Genomic DNA, 22,828 nt, shown 5'->3' on the forward strand with positions numbered 1-22,828 from the left:
TTCCCTTTCCTTCCCTTTCCTTCCCTTTCCTTCCCTTTCCTTCCCTTTCCTTTTCCTTTTCCTTTTCCTTTTCCTTTTCCTTTTCCTTTCCTTTTTCCTTTTCTTTTCTTTTTAGTCCATTATTCAGAAAGAAAATGAAGTCAGGTTCTAAAGTGCCAGGTACGGACCTGACTGTAAAAATGAGCACACCACAAATATTTTTTTCAACAAAATAATGAGTATCAATGCTGAGTCTCTTCATTAGTTTACAAATTGTGCTCCAAGGACATCCATGAAAGGGTTGCAAGTAGCAAAACAGAGTCCAGAAAATGGGCTTTGGCTCCCATGACAAATTTCAATCAGAGCAATTATTTCTTTAAATCAATTTCCTATATTGAGAGTTCACAAAATCTTGCATTTGAAAAGAGGCTTCTATAGCTCAAAGGAGGTTGAATGCCATCAACTTAATCCAAGAAGAAGATAAGATTTTTAATAAAAGATGTGTTTGAATCTACTGATTTCTGGAAGTGTGGAAAATAATTCTGACTGTAAGCAGAAATCAGAGGGCACTCTTTCCCCTGAGGAATTTCCAAACTTCCACAAAGTTTGGTTCTAAACTCTAAAATTATTATATGCCTTGCCTGGGTATAAATGTTGCTAGGAATATATCTTAAGGGCATAATTCAAAATACGGAATAAAACATTATTTAGAGACATACCTTGCCATATTTATCATAAAGAAAAATGGAAACCACCAAAAAGTTTAGCAACGGATAAATCATTACAGTAGGATGTATCCAAACCACAGGACTATGGATGTGTTTACCAAGCATTTGTAAGACTGCTTCAGTAAATTCCTGAGTTACAATATTAAATTTATAAAATGCAGGGTATACTACCAGATGGGTAGTCTCTTCTCAATTTTAAGATTGAATGGACAATTATCCGGGAAAAAAAAGGAATACACACACAAATGCATGCGTAATGTTCAATTTCTAATACTAGGAGATATTCTCTAATGTACTCTGCCTAAGGCTGTGTAGACACCAGTGCCGATTAAAACCCTGAAGTCAGAAGGTCTGGGTCTGAACTGAGTTCTCCCACTGGCTTTTGTGTGAAAGTTCTTCTCTTCTCTGTGCCTCAGTTTACGTATCTGTAATGGAGAGGATAATGGTATCTCTCCATTGATACTCATTGATTCACAGTGTTGACATGAGGGTTAAATGCATTATTAGCTATAAACTGCTAGCACAATGCTATAAAAATAAAAATAGCTATTACTATATCCTCCCGCTTGGCATATGGCAATCAGTCAATGATGGTTCATTAAATTATTTTTGAGCGTTTTCTCTTAAGTTTTAAAAAGTTATGCTGCTTTGGGTAAGACTGTACTTCCCAAGTCCACTTGCTGATTATCCCAGGAGGAAGGAGTGGTCCAGAGAGAGAGAGAGAATCACAAAGAGCTGAAGGTCCAGAAGCAACTACCTTCCCTGCCTTCTGCTGTTCTAGGGCCTGGAATGGAGGACAGCCCCAAATCTACTTGTAATGTTTCTATAGACACCACCACTATGTTATATCTGAGACCATCAGGAGATTATCCTTTTAAATCCTTTATCTTTGTACATGTCTATGCTCACCAAAAGAAGCAGTGGTCTCCTCATCGCCCCACAACTCCACAACCCCCAAAGATCTATGCATCTCATTTGTCTGTCCTCCTAACTCTCCCAAGTTCTTGACCCTTCCGCTAGGTCCTGTGAAACTCAAGGTCAGCTATCAGTAAAAGTTCCTACCTCTCAACCATTCTGAGGCAACCCCTCTTTATGTAATGGAAACCCAGATGTCTTCTGAGATGGTGCATCATGAAGGCCTCCCACATGGTAAACGTTTGCCTCCACAGCCCAAGTACTGCTGGCGCTGGAGCTGGACAACATCGCCACCTATGCACATCTCATTACTCTTTCCAGATCCTTTGCTTTTTCCTCCCTAAATTGCCCCAGCTTTGAGTCTCTGGTCCCCAGAATCCAACACCTTCTTCCTCTGGACATCTACAAAATCCCCAGGGCATCCCCATTATTCTTTGAAGATTTTTATCCCTGGCACACTGTCATGTTCTCCAACTCCATGCTTGGTCGAATTCTTGGCTTCCATATCAATGCTGGACAGTCCTCTGAAGACTGGCTTCTCAGTTCACTCACCCCCTCTCCCAGTCTGGCTCCAAACCAGCACTTTGTCCCCAGCCTAGCCTTTCATCTTTTCACCACGATACCTGATGATTTTCCAGAGCTGCATTTGAAGTGTCCTGTGATCAGACCCCCATTTTCCCGAACACCTTGACTTCAGCAATTCTTTGGCTCCACAGGACCTCAGAGTCCCCTGATCTTGCCACCTCCCACTCTTATTCCTTCATGCCCTCGTGTCTCACCTTGACATCCTTAGATTTCACGGCCATTATTTAAATCACTCCCTTGCCCTTGCAGTAAGTCCACTGTTAATACCTTAGATTCAAACTTGGGCCAAATCCACATTTATTCACATAGAGTTAAATCTGGCTGGAGAAAAAGCAAAACCAGAAATATGCAGATGGGTCTAACTTTAAATCGATGGTCAAATCCACACTGGCCTTTAAAGATGGTATTCTTACTTCATTTCCATCGGGTTTTAGTCTTCCTTTTGGGGGATGACCATTTCTTAGTCCCTTCATCCTTAACCTGCCAACATGCCCTGCCATATTCTTACCCTTATGTAGTGATTTTCTATTTACTAAAAATAAAAAAAAATCTAAAGAAATTTTATAATCTGTGAATACCCTATTTGATCACTTCTTTGTACTTCTGCTCATAAAATATCCATCCTGTATACACCAGAAAGATTCCTACCTAGGGTTAACATCTGTTTGTGTTCTTGCTTTCATCCCTGATCAAGTTTCTAAGCCCAAGCTTCACCACTCTCTCCTCTCTCAAAATGATCATTTTCCTTTTTTTTTTTTTTGTTGGAGAATTGTCCTCAGCATACAAACATGTTAAAATTTACCCCAATTTTTTTAAAGTAACTACACCTCAAGTCCACATCTACCTCCAGATTGCACATGCACCTCTAGTCCTAATTTAAAAAAAAAAAATCCCTTTCCTAGGAACACATTAAAAAAAAATGTCTATTATTGCAATCTTGAATTTGTTCCCATCCTCTCTTGAACCCACTCGAGTCATGATTTTATCCTTCCTGGCCCACAGCAGCTGCTCTTCTCAAGGAGCAACATCAATAAATCCTACAGTCAGTTCTCATGTCACATAAGCCCTCAACAACACTGGACAGTTATCCATTTCCTCTTCCTTGAAGTATGTGTGTGTTTTTTTTTTCACTAGGTTTTTAAAACTATTTTTTAAACTTTGAAATAATTGCAAATGCACAGAAGTTTGCAAAAATAGTAGAGTGATCCCTTCTCCCATTTTGTACCATTGATTAAATCTTACATACCTGCTACAATAAAAATGGCACTGGTTCAATGTGTACACACATTTATTCACTAGGAGTTTTAGGAAATACTCTTCTCAGGCTTGCTCTGACCTTATCGGCCATTTATACTCAGCCCTACCTTGTTTCCTGTCACCCTCCAATCCTTAGCACAATGCCCAAGGTTCCATCGTTAGACCTTGTTCCTCCCTGACTATATTCATTCCCTTATTGGTCTCATCTAGGCTCAGTTGCATGGATTTAAATCCCATCTGTATGCTGACAGTTCTCAAATTTGTAGTTCAATTCCAGATCTCTCTCCTGAATTCAGTGTTATGTATCCAACTGCCTCCATGATGCATCCATATGGATGTCTAAACAGCATTCCAGACTGACCCCCAAGTCATACTCCTGATCCTTCCCTTTCCAAATCTGAACTTTCAGTGTCTTTTCCATCTCAATAGATAGCAACTCCACTCTCCCACTGACTCAGTAAAAATGCCTTGGCATCATCCATGACTCTTTTATTTCTTTCAAATCCCATAAGTACAGTGTTATAGAACCCTACTGGCCATTTCTTCAAACTCTGTTCTCAATCCAACTGCATCTCGCAGCATGCCCTGCCACTATCACCTCTCAAAATAACATCATCTCTCACTTTGAATATTGTGATGGCTTCCTCACAGGTTCTCTGATTTTCTCCTTCCCACCATAGATTCTCTTCTCAAAAGAGCAGTCAAGTAATCCTCTCAAATTCTAAATGAGATGATGTCACTTCTCCAAACATTATGCCTTTTCATATTATTCACAATAGAAGCTAGTGTCCATGCTATGGACCACAGGACCCTCCAGGACGTTTCTCCTCCTGCCTTTTCTTTGACCTCCTTTCCTACCAGGCACACCATTGTCTAATCTGTCCCAGCCATACTGGATGCTATGATATCCCTCTTTCTCTCGCTGTATGTGCTAGTCTCAGGACCAAAGCCCTAGCCATTTCTTTGATCTGGACCATTCTTGATATCCCCTTAGGGTTTACTCTCTCACCTCCATGAGGGGTCCAAGTGATTTTGGTTTTGCCAAAGACAGAGGTTTCCCAGGATATAGGACTTTAGGTACTAAAACTGGGACAGCCCTGGGCAAACCAAGTAGCTGGTTACTACAGTTCTTGGTCAAATGTCACTTATGAGAACATCTCTGAACAGTTATTACTATTAGATATGTGATGTATTTGTTTTTACTCTTTTTATGTATCTGTGTTACCTATTCCCAAGGAAAAATATTTCCATGACAGCTGGGGTTTTTCTTGTTTTGTTCATTTTGTAGCCACGGCTTCAGGAACTAATGTACATAAACTACAGCTTGTGGGCCACATTTGTATCCCTGTTATTATAAATAAAGCTTTATTGGAACACAGCCATGCCTATTTATTTAGGTAATATCTATGGAAATGTTTCTATAACTGACTAGCTGATATAGAGACAATATGGTTTGAAAGACATAAAATATTTACTATCTGGCCCTTGCAGGAAAAACTTACTGACCTGATAAGTGTATCTGAAAATTTGTAGGTCCTTTATAACCAAGTGTTTCATTAAAGAATGAACACAAATAATAAATAGGCATGTTCTATTGGAAATCAAGACAATTAAGGCAACTTTGGGACATCATTTTGATGCTACTAAATTCTTAGCAAATTAAAAGTAAATACACCAAAACCGAGAGTAATCATGGGGAAACTCCTTGTAGCATGGAAATTTGTTCAGCAAGTGTGCAATGCATAAACAACTTTCCTAGAACTCTATCCTTAGGAAAGAATTAAACAGAACAAAAGAAATCATATATGTACAGAGACACTAATTATAGCATTATGTGCTACAGTAAACATTGGAAACACTCATTATGTTCAATTATGGGGAGAGAAATAACTATTAATTTGTATAATTTTGAGGATGTTGAGAATAAAATGCTATCAATTAAAACTAAAAAGTTTATGATATAACCCTAATATTGAAAAAGAAAAACAATAAATGTAATATGCTCTGTGACTTTAAACTCTGAGAGATTTTCAGAGCTTGAGTTAGTCTCCTTTGGTCCCTATTCTCCCTCCATCTTAGCTCTTCAATGATAATCTTTGCAATAATAATAGCAATTATTGGTATTGAACACTTTGAGCATCTTATGTAATCCTTACCAGTCCTGTGAGAGTAAAAGTATTAGTCTAACTTAATGGATTCAGAACCGGTAGCTTTACAAGCAAAGAGCTTGTCCAAGATGTCCCAGCTAATACATGACAAAGCGGGATCTTGAGTGATGAAGTCTTTCCTATTAAGCAAGTCCATTACTACCTATCACAATGAACGTGAATATATTTATATTGGCATTAGTCAAATTCAGTTCTACAACTGAATGTGTTACCTGGAATAAAATCACAGAAAAATACTATAAATTAATCCACAAACCTGAAAAATAATTGGCTTACAGGCACTTGTGATTATGCTTTAAAGTTGTTACAAGATTGTATTTAATGAGATAATGTAAAAAAAAAAAAAGGCACTTAGTAGAAAGCCTATTGAAGACTGAAATGCAAAACATGTAAACCAAATTTACTATAATATAATGTTGACATGTATTTTCAATACCTCTTTTTATCCCCCTATCTGGTAAGACTTAGAGTTGTTTATTGAACAGTGTGCAAAAAAAGTACTTAAAACAAAATTGTCTAAAGTCATTCAAACTTAATTTAGAGCCAGGTTTCTTATATGAAGATTGTCCCACTCAATCTTACTTCATAATGCGTGGTCCTGACATGACAGATCATTTAACATTCATTTTATGTTATTTCTGTAACATAACTGATAAAAACACAGCTGTGTTTTAAATATCACAGAATTTATAGGCTCCCATAAAAAGCATGACTTCTCTCTCTCCTCCTCCCCTCCAGCTACATCTTCCCCAGCCTCTCTCTCCCCCCATCATCACTAGCAGTGGAATATCTGCAATTAAAAAATCTCGAGTGACATTTCATAAAGCACTGGCAAGTGACATATTGTCATTTCCAGTCACGTTATGTAAGGGTTATCAATTAAAGAAATTCGCAGATTGAGACAGCTCCACGTGAACCACAAGCATACATTATTGAGCCTGTTTTATTAGAGGTATTCCTCAAATCACTCTTCGTTCTTCATTTCATGGTATCTTGGCTTGCTAACGATCATTCATCCTTCTAAGGAAAATGCAACTGCCCCAAAATGCATAAAACCAGTCAACTCTTAAAAAAAAAAAAAAGGCATAACAACTGTCACATCCTGTATTCTTTAAAGTCATCACATAATACTGACAATGTGTTTTGACACATTTAGGTGAATATTTATCTTAAATGCATGTGTTTAGACAGAAACAAGGTTAGAGCTTTATGGAAGCTTAGCTTCCAATAATGATCCATTTGCTATTATTTTTGATAGTTTACAGATCATGCCTCTCAACAAAACAATAGCAAACAATCTCCCCTTCAAATTTCCCCAAAAAGGAGGCAGCAGTCTGCGGTAAACATAAAAAGCACAAAATGAGAATGGGCTATAGCACTAACTGTCTTTGTATCCTTGGATAAGATGACTTGCATGTCAGGGAATTCAGTTCCTCATCACAAACTATAAACATTAACCTCAAAATTTTGGATGATATAAAATAGTGTGTGTAAAGTTTATAATATGACACCTGCATTGGAGATTTGATCTAAATAAAATATTTAGCCATGCTCTCTCTACTTCTCCATGGCTTTCCTTCTTGAGTATCTCAGAGTTACCTTAAAAGATTCCATTGGTTAGAAGTAGAAAATAAAGAAGGAATAATTATTGGTCAGCTACCTCTCAAATATTTTTGTATATTGCCTCAACTGCCTCCCACGATGACTCTGCTTGGAGCCAGACCACCACCTCCTCCTTGCCACCACACTGAACCAACTACCTGGCACCATCTGCCAAGTCTTGTCTTTCTGCTCAAGGGTAGGGGATTCCTGGGAGGACAGTTGAGGGGTGGGGTTTAGTGAAGAATCTAAAGCTGCAAGGAAGAAAGAAGAAAAGAGGTTTGCACCAACTTAATCCAAAGAAAGCCCTTCCCCAGAGCAGGAAGGCCATTTGACTGAGAAAACAGACAACTATCTGCTTTGTTCTCTCCAAGGTTGATTTACTCTACAAAGACTTAGCTCTCGCAAATCATATTTAGCCTTTAAAATAAAATATGAGAAAGGCCTTACTGCTCTCTACGGGCTTAAGGTTCTCCTGAGCTAAGCGTGCACAAAATTTTTCATTTGCAACCCATGGTTAGTCACTTCCAGGAGGCAGTCTGGTGACTGGCTTAAACCACTGACACCTCCACAGAAGATACTGAGCCCAGCATCGCTCTCCCCTCCTGGCATCTGACTGCCTTTGTTTTTCTCCTTTCTGGGCACACAACCTCTGAATGGCCTGTGGGGCTGGGAGACATCTTCCTGTGCTGTGTGTGGGAGCAGGTGGAGAAACAGGAGGACATTGAACAACCCCTCCCCACTTTCATCGCTCTAGGGGGAAACAGAGTCACTGGCTGATCCTGAGAGCACATCTCCACCAAGCCATGTTCCCCCTGCCCCTTCCCAGGTTTTTCAGGCCAGGCTCAAACAGAGTTCTCAAGAAAAGTGAATGTCTAATTCAAACTCAAATGTTTATTTACAATCTAAAACTTGGATTATTTTAAAGACATTTATTTCTCTTGTAATTTAGAAGGGAATGGGCAGGACACTGCAGGAACAAATGACATGAAATGCCCAGGTTCGTATTCTGCCTCTTTCACCTGCTACTAGGTGACCTCAGAAAGGTTACTTCATGCCTTGGTGCCCGAGACTGTTAGAAACAGGATCAATGGAAACATGGAAACTGAATGGTTATTTTGAAAATTAAATATAAGAATATATGTAAGGCATGTAAACAGGGCTTGCTCTCTGGTCATTGCTAGATGTTTCACTACTAGTATTACAGATTTTTCTTAAAACTTGACAATTTAAGGGGCACCTGGGTGGGTCAGTCATTAAGAGTCTGCTTCCGGCTCAGGTCATGATCCCAGGGTCCTGGGATCAAGCCCCGCATCGGGCTCCCTGCTCAGCAGGAAGCCTGCTTCTCCCTCTCCCACTCCCCCTGCTTGTGTTCCCTCTCTCGCTGTCTCTCTGTCAAAAAACAAAATCTTAAAAAAAAAAAACTTGGCAATTTAAGTGACCAAACTGAAATTTCTATCATTTGATAACAAATGTTACTGCACTCACTACCTATTCAGATACTTTGAGTTTGATCAATGATTCCCTTAAGAAAAAAGGACTCTAGAAAGAATCTACATCTGGAATATTGCTAAGTCTATATTTTCTACACTGTCATGCTATGTATATGCATTTGTGTATCCAAGTGCATGTTGTCCATTTAATTTCTGTCTTACCAATGCATTTCAACAGTGACCCGTAAAATAGAATGACCTGTTCCTACATGGACTAACCCTTCAGGAGGCACTTCATCTCCCCTCCATCTGAGTCTCCCCCTTCAATCAATTTCTCTCCTTAAATCAGCCTGCTAGTTTTTATTTTTTTCATCCCAAAGAGTATCAGTGATGCATAAAAACCTTCTAAGAGCTACCAGCACTGAGATCCTGTAGGTTACGTGAATTTGTTTTCAGATTGTTTGCCACTGGGCTTCATTCACGTAGTTCCAAAATCTGACACTGCTTTTAAGACTAGAAGGCAGATGGGATAGGAGCAGTAATTATAATAGTTAAATTTTATAGAATTTCACTATGTCAGTTTCTTGGCTAAACACTTTACCTGGATGGTCTCACTTAATCTTTACGACAGATGTATGAAATAGTTACTATTATACAGAGAAGGAAATCTGGACCAGAGAGAGAAAATAAGTTTGACCGAAGATACAGCACACGATTGGCCAGCAAGATCTGCTCCCAGGTAGCACTGCGGCACCTATAATGTGATGCTCCATCGTCTCTGTTCATTCACCTTCTTTATGTGCTGGACTTTGCAAGGTGCTTAGCATATGCTATTTCCCATAATCCTCATACTAATACTGAGAATAGCATCTTTTAAAAATATTTGCTTTTTCTCTTCATAATACTGTGTAGGGATTGGGTATGTGGCCTCTGGTGCTAAACTGCTGGGTCCCGACGTCACCTGTGTGGCTTTCTGGCTGGTGAACATCTTACCTTAGTATAGGTAACAGTGTACATCTGGGGAAGCAAGGTTCCAGAATTAAATCGAGCTCTTCCCCTCCCCAGAAAGAGACTTATTTTTATTCGTTCATTTTTATTTGAGAGAGAGAGAGAGAGAGAGAGAGAGAGAGAGAGAGAGAGAATGGGGGGAGGAGCAGAGCGAGAGGGAGAAGCAGACTCCCCACTGAGCATGGAACTGGACATGGGGCTCAATCCCAGGACCCTGGGATCATGACCTGAGCCAAAGGCAGACGCTTAGCGACTGAGCCACCCAGGCGCCCCCTTGTTCATACTTGTTGAGTCCTACATGCACAAAGCTGTTTCCAATTCTTTGCTTACTCCACCAACTAATCTGCACCTTCTTCAAAGTTATCCATAATCTTCATTCATTAGACCCCAATGTCATTTGTTCCAAAAGTAAGACCGCATCTGAAATGAGGTTCCTTTTGAGAAATGATTTTGGATTAATCAAGAGCTAGCTCACTCTTATCTCTTGCCTAAACTAATTTTAAAAATAGACTCTACTTTCTGATACTATTCAGCTCAAATCTGCTTCAGCAATTGCTGAGAAGTTAAAGGGAAGAATTCCAATCAGACTATGACACAGATTTGTATACTTCAGACCCATTTTCTTATCAGTCCTTATCATGAACCTACATCTATATATTGAATCTACATCATAAGTGAAAATGAAACCCACTCAGCACCAGAACTCCACATGCATTAACAACTGGTGGGGAAGGAACAAAGAATACTAAAATTCTTCTGCCTGTGAAAGAAATCTGAGCCATTTGAAATTACAGCTGCCAGCATATGTGGCAAATGAGAATTTGAAACATGGCTTTCAAATTGAGATATGTTGTAACTCTAAAATACACACCAGGTTTTCAAGAAGAGTGTGGAAAAGACACAAACTCCTTCATTAATAGTTTATACTGATTTTATGTTGAAATGGTCATCTTTGGACTATGTTCCATTAAGAAAATGTATTAAAATTAATTTCACCTGTTTCTTTTGACTTCATCAATGTAATTATTAGGAAATTTTAATTACATGGTCAGCTCGTACTTGCATTATATTTCAAGTGGAAAACACTGTTCTAAACACTGAGGAATTAGCTTGTATTAGGCATGTGGCAGCTGAACATCCCCTTAATCCCTGACCAGGTGATGACAGTCACAGCCCCCACCAGCTACATCACACACAGACGATGCTCTGGGCTACAACCTAGCTCATCTTGAACAAGTGTATCTGTGGCATTTTCCCATACCATGTGTCTTATCCTTCTACCCAAGAAGATTACAAATATAGTATCTTCCCTCAAAAAAAATCTCTCACTTGTGTTTGCTTTCTTAAAAACCTCTCCATTTTCTCTTGACATATGCCTGGAAAACATTACATTTTTAGCTTGAGCCAATCTCTTCAGTTACAAACTTCAAAATCCACTTGCCTACGTGTGTGCTGTGTGTGCCTGTGTGTGTGTCAGGGGGTGGGGAGAGACTATACTTCAGCAGAAGCCAATAATACGTCTAAAATAATGAAACAATGCTTTAACAATTCTGGGAAGAAATGTTTTCCTCGTATAATTTTATACTCAGCTATAGTATCCATGAATGTGGATGCAGACAAGGACATTTGCAGGCATGCTAAGGCTTAAAGGATTTTCCTCTGAAGCAACCGTTCTTAAGGAGCTATTTGAGGTGAAACAAAGAGAAAGGAAGACATTGGATTTAGGGAAAAGTGGGCAGATTGAGTGGAGTGGTAAAGGAACAGCCTGGGAAGCCGGTGCAGAACCCTCTGAGGGATAGTTCAGGGAGCTGGGGGTAGTGGGTTTGGGTTTGGGTAGGGCAATGGAAGTACAACATCCTGGGAGAAGTGGCAACTGGAGACCTCAGGAAGGACAGAAAGCAATTGTCTGAAACATGAAGCAATCTAGTTTAACAGAAAGTCTATGGCCTTCAGGAAGAATAGAGTTTGCTTCTAGTAAAAATTCAAACACGTGTAAAGTAGAAAATATCTGGATTATTGTGACAACACATTAAGTTTTACTAATGTGCAAGTGAAAAATAAAGATAATTCAAAATTTTAGGACCAATGGAAGGCAGTCGTGGCATGAACAGGCCAGCTATTTACCAAATCTGTTTCTTCTTCTTCCTAAGGGAGATCCAACTCCTCACCTCCCTTCCAGTTAAGTGTGAACACAAGGGCTGAGTCTAACCAACACGATGTACATGCAGGGACCCGTTCTACCCACTCCAGGTTTGTCCTCACTCTGCCAACTGCATGGAGACAAGGCTGGCAACTCACTGAAAGCCAGATACAGAAGTTTCCAAATTATTAATCATATCAGAACCACTTGCCATCAGGAATATTCATGTGGAGTTTACTATGTGCACACAACATTTGTGTTTGAGCTTGCTAATATTACATTAGCTAAATACGTTATACAAGATAGCCTTGGTCCAAATGTGAAACAAAAGTAATTATGGCATTATTATGAATAATTGAGGCTAAGAAAGAATTCATCTGAGCTCTGAGTGCAACAGAGGTTGTGATTTTGGATTATAGAGGAGGCAGTCTAATTACAGGCATAATACTTAGCTCTGCAGTGAAAAATATTTACATAGTTATAATAATATGAATGTTATTTATTGCTTTTCAGCCTTTAGACAAATTAAGAAGGACTTAATTGTGATTAAAACATAAAATATAAATGTTAACAACTTTGATATTACAAAAGTTTTTTACAGCTGAGAGAATAAGGCAGGAGGAAAGGATTAGAAGACACACCAGAGAGAGAGAGGCCACCTAACTAGTCTCTGTTAATGCTGTGTCTCCTGTCAGCCTGAGCTGTAATCCTGATAAAGCCTCGCCTGGACTTTTGATTTTTGGGTCTGTCCTTGTTTCTAACATTTTTTTGGCCCTCAGACATCAATTCTGGGAACAGATTTTGGCGACTATGAAGGGACCCTAAGACCAGACAGGACTCGGTGGGACTGAAGATTCAGGACCCGAACTTGCTGGCTCGCTAATGGGGGTGGACGGCCATCCCAAAGCCGGAACTAGGATGCTCCCGGATGCAGGCTGGAGTATTGGCCAGAGGACCACGGCTTCACAAAACACCAATGAGCGGCCTGTGTTGCCTGCCACTATCAACCAATCAGGGTGAAGCCTTTCCAGCCAATCAGGATGAAGCATTTTCCCTGCTTCCCCCTCCTTAGCATATTAGACTGTGAACCCCAGTGGGGATTTTCTCAGTATAAGCAGGGCCTCTGCTCTGTTTGGAGAGACAGCATCACTACTCGCTGGCCGTGCTAGGTCTCCTTTCAGCTTGAGCTCTAGTGTCACTAAAGCCTTTCCTGTGCCTTTGGAGAAAAAAAATATATATATATACTGGCTGTATATTTAACTTTTTAAGATAATATACAGAAATCTAAATTAGGAAAAAACAAAAAAAATTTAAAAGTTAAAAAATTAGGAAAAACAAGACATGGTAGATGGGAGTAACAGATGTTAATACTCATAGCAAGAAGTCAATTAAAAAATAAAATTGATAAAAAAGAACAGTATAAGCAGTTACAATAATAAAAAAATAGTTAAATGTTATCAAACTATCTATGGCATAGAGTATGGTAGTTTCAATGGGATGTTTCTTTTCATAGTAATCTCTTTGCTATTACTATTTTTTAATTATGTGCATATGCCACTTATATTAAACAAATTTCAATAAAAGTAGGATGATTCAACTATCTTGTTATATTTTCCAAGTCATAAATTTATAACCTATGTCAGCACAATTTGAAACCTCCTTACTTTTATTAGAAGAATAACTTTAATTCCCCTGCCTACATCTCAAGGTGATTAGAGATACAAACAGGTTCATGAATTTATGGACTTCAGCATATTTGCAAATTGAAATTATATAAACACAATTGTTAGATGCCTTTTTATGGGAGTTCATAGAAGTTGTGCATATAATGTTAACATAGACTAATCTGTGAAGTGCAGAATATACAAAAATAAGTTTTTTTTAGGACAGCTTATAATTGATAATGTCCAGATCTATGAGTTCAGGTATCTCAGCTCTGCAATAGCTGTTAAGAATTATTTTATAAAGCACTTTGCAAATACAAAGTGTTCCATCATTGAAAGCATCAAGGCACATCAAAGGTGATGTTTAGGGAAGAAATAGCATGTATCTCTGGCTGGAGTAGACTACCGTTTGCTTGGAGCTGGCTTATTTCAAATAGCATATGACTAATGCAACTGTCCTATCATTTATGCAAAGCAAAAACTATTAAGCTATCCTAATCTCTTCCACACCCAGCCATAGCTCAGGTCCCCAAATGCCCCTTATATCTACATATTCTCCGTGTTGCTATATTCATGGAATAAGGCAGCTGGTGTAAGATCACACTGATACTTAAAAAATGAGGTCCAGAATTGGAGAGTTGCCGGGTCTAAGGAGAGGCAGTAAAGGAGGTACTGACCTACTTCATGCTGGGATAACTTGAGGTGAGGACCACTTCTCCCTGGGGTTGCTTTGGATCAGATAATTGTTTCTTATGAAGGAGCATTTTCCAAATGCAGCTCTTTACTTACTTCCTTTCTACCTTCTTGATCATGCCATAAATCTGGAGACAACAGCCTGCTGTTTGGTTTCCATTCAAGAAGAATCCATGCTCTTTCAGATTTTATACTCTATGGCCCTCCAGTGTCCTGGGGACCAAAGTAATGTGTGATATATCCTGGTGCCTCATGTTGTAGTATTTTTGATTTAATAATACAGTAAGGGAAGCATAAAGCAGATGAAGATGGCACATAAATTCTGAGCTGAGAGCACCTATTATTGGTTCTATCTACTTCCCTCTTTTCCCCCTTTGTATTTCTCCTCTAAATACCCACCATACCTGCACACACAGAAACAGCAAATCTTTGCAAAGACTGGAAGAGACGATAGGAGCCATAGGCAAAAATGGAATGAAATTAAGGAAGATCTAGATGTTAAGTTGAAAACTCCAGGATAAATGAGGAAGATGGAAATAGTATACTTCCAGAAGAAGGAAATCTGAAATCTCATTCTGGAAAGAAGTCAGTTTGATGTGGGTCATTATAGTAATTAGAGGAATCCATTTTAAGCAGAAGAGGCTGGTGTCCCATTTTATTATGCACTAATTTTATTGAATATGTGGTTCTCCCATCTTTCTTTAAAGAGTATCACATGATTTTAGAAATGATACACACCTTTAAGTGTCCTTGTTCAGGTTAAATACTGCCACTTGGAGTTAATAGGCAAATTTTTCAACACTAGCCAGAAGTCATTGTAATGGGATATAGTGGTATTACCATTAGTAATGCTATCCAGAAGAATCCTCCAGTGATTCCTGGAACTAAATAACTAGAATGCAGGGGAAACAGAAAGTATACTCATTTCATTTTTATAAATAATCTAAGCCCACTTCACTGAAATTCATTTATGTCTCCCCTAGATATGCCACATCTACACATTTATAAGAATTAGGTCATTGATTTTTTTCTTGATAATTCAGTTACCCAATTCAATGACAAACTATTGCAGCTTTCAAATTTGTTTCATAAAATAATTATATCTAATTTAATGCCCTTTGAATTTGCTACTAGCCCAAGCCCTGGGAAGAGCAAAATGTAAGTATAAATGTAATAATCTGTAATAAAGGAGAAAAAATATTTATCCTGACCAAAGTATATTAATATGGCTGTAATTTAGTAAATTGGTGATTGAATAAGAATGATTATGGGCCTATTGTTATATTAACTTTGACTTTATAAGGTTTATAATTGTGGAATTAGTAAAGACCCTTCGATTAAGAAGAAAACTCCTTGGGGAAGAAAGAAGTGGTTATGGCTACTGCTAATATTTACTTTTTGCATTTTCAAGTTTATAATGACTCCTTATGTGATACTCAACATATTTCTATACCTCTATTAAGTTCCTGAGGGAATCAGGGATAGCAGTAAGGGGAAAGAGCTGTAGACTAGGCTAAATTTTAATGTAAAGAGGAATTGAGAGTGTAGTTACAAAATTTTTATGACTATATACTATCTCCTGGGAGGTCAAAAACTAATTCAAGAAACAACGTTAAGACATTATATCCATATATAAAATGGTAACAAAATAAGTGCTATAGGCCAGAAGGACTTTTTTTTTTAAGCAATCTCAAAGGAGGTTGCAGTGTAAGAAATGACAGAAATTTGGACTTACGTGTAAACCTGATAAATTAGTAAGATTTATGGCCCTAAGAAAGGTAAAAAGGTAAACTGTGTAACAGGATAAAAACAGCAGAAGTTTGGGATTAAGCATGGAGTGGTATGTTGGGAAGGAATTTTGGTATGTAGGGATTGACAATTTCAGTGGTGTACACACTCCCCCAACAGTGACATCCAGTTCATCATGGGGTGTGAGGAATGCAGAGCAGAAGGGATGCTACTGTCAGTGGCTTTGAGGAAAGTCAGCACCCATGAGCCCTGACAGAACATTGTATGTGGGGAGAAACACTTCAGTCTGTGTCTGGGAACACTGACATATTACATTCACAATTCAGTCAAGCCACAGTCATCCTGGGGCACATTGGTAGTCATAACAAAGACTTGGCACTTCACTCCTGCTGAGTCACTGAAGGGGTCTGTCTGAGGGAGAAAGGTGGTGACGAAGCTATGTGTGTTGGGAAGGACCATCAGGGAGTAGAATGTAGGATGGACGCTGAGATTCTACACATGCAACTCTAACCAACGTGAGGTGGGTCTGAGTGAAAAGAAAAAAAAAATGGGAACTGGAAATGTGGAGTGGGTGGTGGGCATAAAGATAAGCACACCTAGCATACAGGGAATAAGAAAACAAAGCTGCAGGAGCTCCAATGTTTATCCAGAGTGGAAGGGAACAATGGTGGGGGCAAGGAAGAGAGCATATATTTAGGATATCCCAGGGGCAGTGTCCATATATTTAGGATATCCCAAGGAAGAGAGCATATATTTAGGATATCCCAGGGGCAGTGTCCTTAAGTGGGATCAGTTACTTGAGGAGAATCAAAACAAAACAAAAACAAAACAAAACAAACAAAAAAAACAAGGCAAAAGGAACAGAGGTCTGGATTTTGAGTACACTGTTCTTTTGACAAAATGGAAAATAATAAATAGCAGTAAGGAAAAAGAGAGACAGGGGGGAGAGAGATAATAGACTTCAGAGACATGCAGAGGAAATACGCATTTCCAGAGGAAACATAGACACTTGGAATAGAAAATATTCCCAGTAGGATTTTCTCCAGGATGGAGGAATAATTTGAACTATGGGCTCATTTGGGAATAATCTGAACTATGCCTGACCTCCATCAACTACTAGCTAGAACACCTTGGACAAGTCACACTCCTTAACTTTGGATTCCTCAGCTGCAAAAGGAGTCTGCAATCAAATACCTACTTGTGAAGATGAAACCTGAAACAGCTGAAGTGATCAGTATGTCCTAGCTACCAGCAGGAATTAGAGTAACAGGAGTCTAGCACTGGTAGTAATACACTATTGCACATGTAGTTAGCGCCTGGGAGATCTTAGGAGCCTACAGCATTTAACCAAAACAATTTTAAAGAAGCAAAGTATCCATTAAGTAGCATAGACTGAATCAGGAGTGCATGGGTTTGTTCATAACACCCAGTGCTCCATGCAGAATGTGCCCTCTTTAATACCCAACACCAGGCTAACCCATCCCCCAACCCTCTTACCCTCTAGAACCCTCAGTTTGTTTTTCAGAGTCCATCATCTCTCCTGGTTCGTCTCCCCCTCTGACTTACTCCCCTTCATTCTTCCTCTCCTGCTATCTTCTTCTTTTTCTTTTTTCTTAAAATATGTTGCGTTATTTGTTTCAGAAGTACAGATCTGTGATTCAACAGTCTTACACAATTCACAGCGCTCACCATAGCACATGCCCTCCCCAATGTCTATCACCCAGCCACCCCATCCCTCCCACCCCCCACCACTCCAGCAACCCTCAGTTTGTTTCCTGAGATTAAGAATTCCTCATATCAGTGAGGTCATATGATACATGTCTTTCTCTGATTGACTTATTTCACTCAGCATAACACCCTCCAGTTCCATCCACGTCGTTGCAAATGGCAAGATCTCATTCCTTTTGATGGCTGCGAACAAACAATGAATCATGGAACACTACACCAAAACAAATGATGTGATATATGGTGATTAACATAACAATAAAAAATTTAAAAAAAAAGAGAGAGACAGTCCAGGAGTGCATGGGTGACAAAGCGTGGCTCTGTGAGGTCTCACAGCCGAGGTTGGAAAGTCGTGGGATTTGAGCATGGATTAGAAGTCAGACACGCATATGAGTCTCAACAGATCATACACTGCCTATCTCTGGGACCTGTTGAAAATACAAATTGTGTTTCTTTATCTGTTAAACAAGTGTCCATGGTTGTTATGAGTATTGATATGATCCGAGTAAAGCATTCAGCAAGATTTCTGGCCTCACAGTAAGGCCTTAATAAAGGTTGGCTACACTTTTATTTTTGAAACCCTAAGGTGAGTTTTCCCTCAGGAAAGTCAGAATTTAAGAGTTACAGTCAGCTCTTTCCTAAAGTTATTGGAGCAGTAAAATAATGTTATGGAAAAGGCCTAAAATCACAGGGTGTGTCAGGAAAGTAATTCTAACCTCGCCCCGAATCATGCCGCTGAGCACTTGGATATGGCGTATTCTTTCACAATCACCTTATTTCAAAGGACTAAGAGTGCTCAAAGAGTCCTTAAAAGGTATCCTTTAATTATCAAGTCATGTTTGTCATTTATTTATTTATTTATTTGACAGAGAGAGACACAGCGAGAGAAGGAACACAAGCAGGGGGAGTGGGAGAGGGAGAAGCAGGCTTCCCGCCGAGCAGGGAGCCCGATGTGGGACTAGATCCTGGGGTCATGACCTGAGCCGAAGGCAGATGCTTAATGACTGAGCCACCCAGGCGCCCCTGTGTTTGTCTGTTTGTTTGTTTTTTTGTGTGTGTGTTTGTTATTTTTAATGAGAAAAAAAGATAAAAAAAAAAAGAAGCCATCAAATCAAGAACATAAATGTGCATACTAAATCCCAGAACGCTAGGAGAGCAAGTGATAACATTATGCAGAAGGCCATAGAAGTTGAGAAACTGAAGGAAGAAAAGTGTGGGTATTTAAGGAACACATCTAAGTTTGTTATTGGATTTACAGGGTCCAGTCATGGCTCCTTGGGCCACATGGAACATGACTTCTAGGAACAGAATAAACTGATGTGGCAAGACCCAGCAGGATGTGAATTCTTTTCATGTAGTGGAAACTTTTATACCATCAGTACCAAAGCCACATATTTACTCTCAGTTCATAACACCATCTGGTCATCTGGTACTCACCCCTGCAAAACGGAGCCGGGAAGTCCCACAAAGCACCATTCCCAGGGCTGACGATGCAGGTCAGAATTGCATGGCCTTCCAAGATATAGCCAGAGAGACAGCTATACCTGATCTTGTCCCCGATATTGAACCTTGTTCCATGGAGAACTCCTTTCAGTATTTCCCCAGGATTTCCACATGTGTGGCTAGGTAAAACTATTGAAAGAAAAAAAAAAAGTTAAAGGTAGTTCTATTGAGATACACTTCTATCACAAAACATGCACTGCATTTGAACTATTCAGATTAGCAAACCTAGCACAAACACATTTTCATTTTGCCTGAAAAAATAGAGAAAATGTATTCATGTTTTAGAATATCTACCATTTAACCATGTTTAAAGATCCTTTTAAAAGTATAAATAAATGGAACTTGAGAAGAGGAAAAAATACAATTCTGCTTAGACTCTGTGTTCTAGGTGATACGTAGATTATTTTTCTAATTATGAGATTCTACAGTCTCCCAGCGTTAGCAGCCAAGTCACACAGTAGGACTATGGGCATCTGAAAAAGTGGAATCAGAAATACAGCAGGAATGAATGCCATGCTGATCCTATTCCTTCAGGACCAACACTGCCAAACACACATCGCTAATCAATGTTTAATCAATGTTTGTTGGACAAAACTGAATTACGGAATAAATTGAAGATCTCATTCATTAATCTATCAGACTTAAAAAAAACGCACCACTATTATATTCCAAAGTGGTTGTCTTCACGCATTTATAGTGTCTGGTTCACAAGGAAGTTTTACCTATTAGTTTTGACAAAGCAAGTTGGTAAGAAAGCCTTGATTCTGTTCTGGACCTGCTCACTTTTTAAAGATTGATTTATTGATTTGATAGAGAGAGACAGCAGAGAGGGAACAAGCAGGGGGAGTGGGAGAGGGAGAAACAGGCTTCCCACTGAGCAGGGAGCCTGATGTGGGCTCAGTCTGATGTGGGCTCAGTCCCAGTACCCCGGGATCATGACCAGAGCCAAAAGGTAGACGCTTAACAACTGAGCCACCCAGGCACCCCTGGACCTGCTCACTTTTTATGTTGAGAGCATTCTCTGCCTAATCCAACTGCCTTGAAACCTAATCAACAGGATGATATTTCATACTCAGAACATAATTTTGAAATTCGTTGATTCACCATTAGGTTAAATGGATCAAGTTGAAGATTGTTGGTTACTGTCCACATTTTTCTGGTTTAAATTTAGCATATGATCAGTAAGTCAGAGTTATCATGAAGTAGTGAAATAAACCAAGGAGACTGTCACTTAAAAACTAAATGATTTCAGGAGTGCCTGGGTGGCTCAGTCAGTTAAGCATCTGCCTTGGGCTCAGGTCATGATCTCAGGGTCCTGGGATCCAGCCCCAGGTCTGGCTCCCTGCTCGGTGGGGAGTCTGCTTCTCTCTCTCACTCTGTCCCTCCCTCTGTTTGTGCTCTCTCTCACTCACTCTCTCAAATAAATATTTAAAAAAATGATTTTCAGAAAAGCATTTCCAATAAAGTATTTTATACCTGTATCTTTTTTTTTTCTTTTTAACATGGACCTGGGAGTGGATTTTGATATATATGTATAAAGGAATGTGAAATATTGTTTTCTTTGTTTGTAAACTAAGAAATAAAACTTTCCCAATGAATGGGAAGGGAATTTCAGTGATTTCTAAAATGATTTTTATTACAAAACTACTTCAATAGGGACAAACTAATGTAGAAACACTTAGAAAACAAATATTACAACTTAGATACGTTATATTGACATGTTTATGAAATCATTGCTTACATAGTCAAAGTGTGCTCAGTTCTAGATTAAAAAAACAAAACAAAAAAAATACTTCATGAAACCAGCCTGCAAAAAGCTGTTAGTTTAGACAACACAATAGAAAATAATTCACTATAAATCACAATCTTGTCTTTTATAAAAAAGTCTCTAATTCCACATTCACTATCACTAAAGCAATAGTGTTCACTGTTTTTTAAAATGTTGTTTAAAAACACTGTTTGTCATTTTACTGTCTCTGGCTCTTCTAAGGTAGAACGTTTCAGTTTCATCTTGGAGGAGCACTTCAGTGGATGACCCAGGACCCCTGCCAACCAGCAGGAAGTGGGGATCTGATAGCCAGACACAGGGAAGGCAGGGGCTGAATTTCTACCAACAATGGGAAAAGAGAGATGAGGGTGGGTGAAATATGTACATATGAATGCTTTTGGTGTTTTCCTTCCTGGTCCAAGAATATTTAGAATTCACAAATCCTTCCTTGACTTTTTTAAGGACCTTTATTATTTGCATTAAGTGGTACAAAGACATTTTGTTAGAAGGTACATAAATTCACTTTAGAATGTATCCAGATAAATTGTTTCCCCAAAGACAAGAGTTATCCATGTAAATCTATCAAAAACTTTAAAACCTGTGACCGAAAGCCACAACACGTGACAGCTTTCAGAACTGGAAAAACACCATAAGCCATTCTCAAAGCTGAATGTGGCCAATACAACTTTTCTATCCACTTATCTATTGAAAATAGCAAGAAATCATTTTTAATGATTAGCTTTAGCACAGATAGCATAATTGTCTTTTGTATAGAAAGACCAGAGTAACAAAAATACAATATGAAAGATTTCACACAATGTTGCCACTGCATGGGCAAACATCATTCTGTCTATTTAATACCTATTTACTACACTGAAAGAAAAGTGAAGGAGATGTCACAGGTCAAACTTGGCTGTGCAATCATATTGCTAGGAAGTGTGGAATTGCATGGACTTCAAAATATTTAAGGGGGAAAAAAAAAGAAAAATCATTCCTGAAAACAAGGATCTCCCAAAGTGGGCCTCTGAAAAGAAAACATCCATGCCTTAAAACTTTTAAGAGAGTTGATGCAGTATTTGGAAACAGACAACTTTTGGCATCCAGAAAGAAAAACAATTTTGTCATTCTGGATCATCAAGCTAGGAGAGCAATCTGCAATATAGACTTTCAAAGTGCCTAACCCCCACAGGAAAAAAAAAAAAAAGAGTAAATGGAAGGTGTACCTGTGCCTACAATGAACATCATAGCTCAAATGGTGTAGATGATGTAAAGGATCTTTTTGAGGTGCAGCTTCAGATTTCCAGGGAGACAGTGGCTGTTAGTGCCAATCATGCCTATTAAAGCCATGGGTGGAGATGAGCATCTCTGTGTCTGGGCCGCACCAGGCTCCCCTACTTCTGTAAACTGTTCCCTGGCACCTTAGACTAGTATAAAGATCTCCTTTTTTGTTCTTTTCCACAGAGTTTGTCTTTATTTTAACATCTTGACAATTGCACTCAAATTTGTAAAATGTTCACTCAACAGTTATTATTTGCATGGCTTTGTTTTCAACTGACAATAAAACAGAATGGAAAGAGAAGCAGATTTAAGACTCTTCTTTTGCTCTTATTAGCTCAGTGAATCTACTAAAAATGTGTCTTCATAAGTATTTATGCCATAGGGTACAGTGTGAGGATTGAAATGAGACAATGCAAGTCTCAAACTACCCTCTCTGTGTGACTCTGTTATTGGACTAGTGTTGCAACCACTAGCCCCCAATGTGAATCTTGAATTGGTCTTCCATCTCTGTGTACATATCATCTAGAATAATGTCTAGCTCTCAGCAGGAACTCGCTAAATGTATATTTGCTCGACCAACTGGTAAATATGAGTATTTATATAAAGTATCTCATGTATCCTTCTAGATAATGCACC

At 38.9% G+C, this 22,828-nt stretch overlaps 1 protein-coding gene across 1 annotated transcript in view; it reads right to left on the bottom strand.

Annotated features, from left to right (window-relative positions):
- The window catches only part of CSMD1 (CUB and Sushi multiple domains 1), a 2,052,675-nt gene that overhangs the window by 1,044,943 nt on the left and 984,904 nt on the right, over positions 1-22,828 (bottom strand). The window contains exon 4 of the mRNA XM_073902260.1: positions 19,081-19,275. Coding sequence (XP_073758361.1) covers positions 19,081-19,275 — 195 coding nt within the window. The remainder of the gene's footprint in view (positions 1-19,080; positions 19,276-22,828) is intronic.

This window comes from Callorhinus ursinus, unplaced genomic scaffold (assembly GCF_003265705.2).
Source record: "Callorhinus ursinus isolate GAN/ISIS: 27379988/994484 unplaced genomic scaffold, GSC_fseal_2.0 scaffold17, whole genome shotgun sequence".
NCBI classification, from domain to species: Eukaryota; Metazoa; Chordata; class Mammalia; order Carnivora; family Otariidae; genus Callorhinus; species Callorhinus ursinus.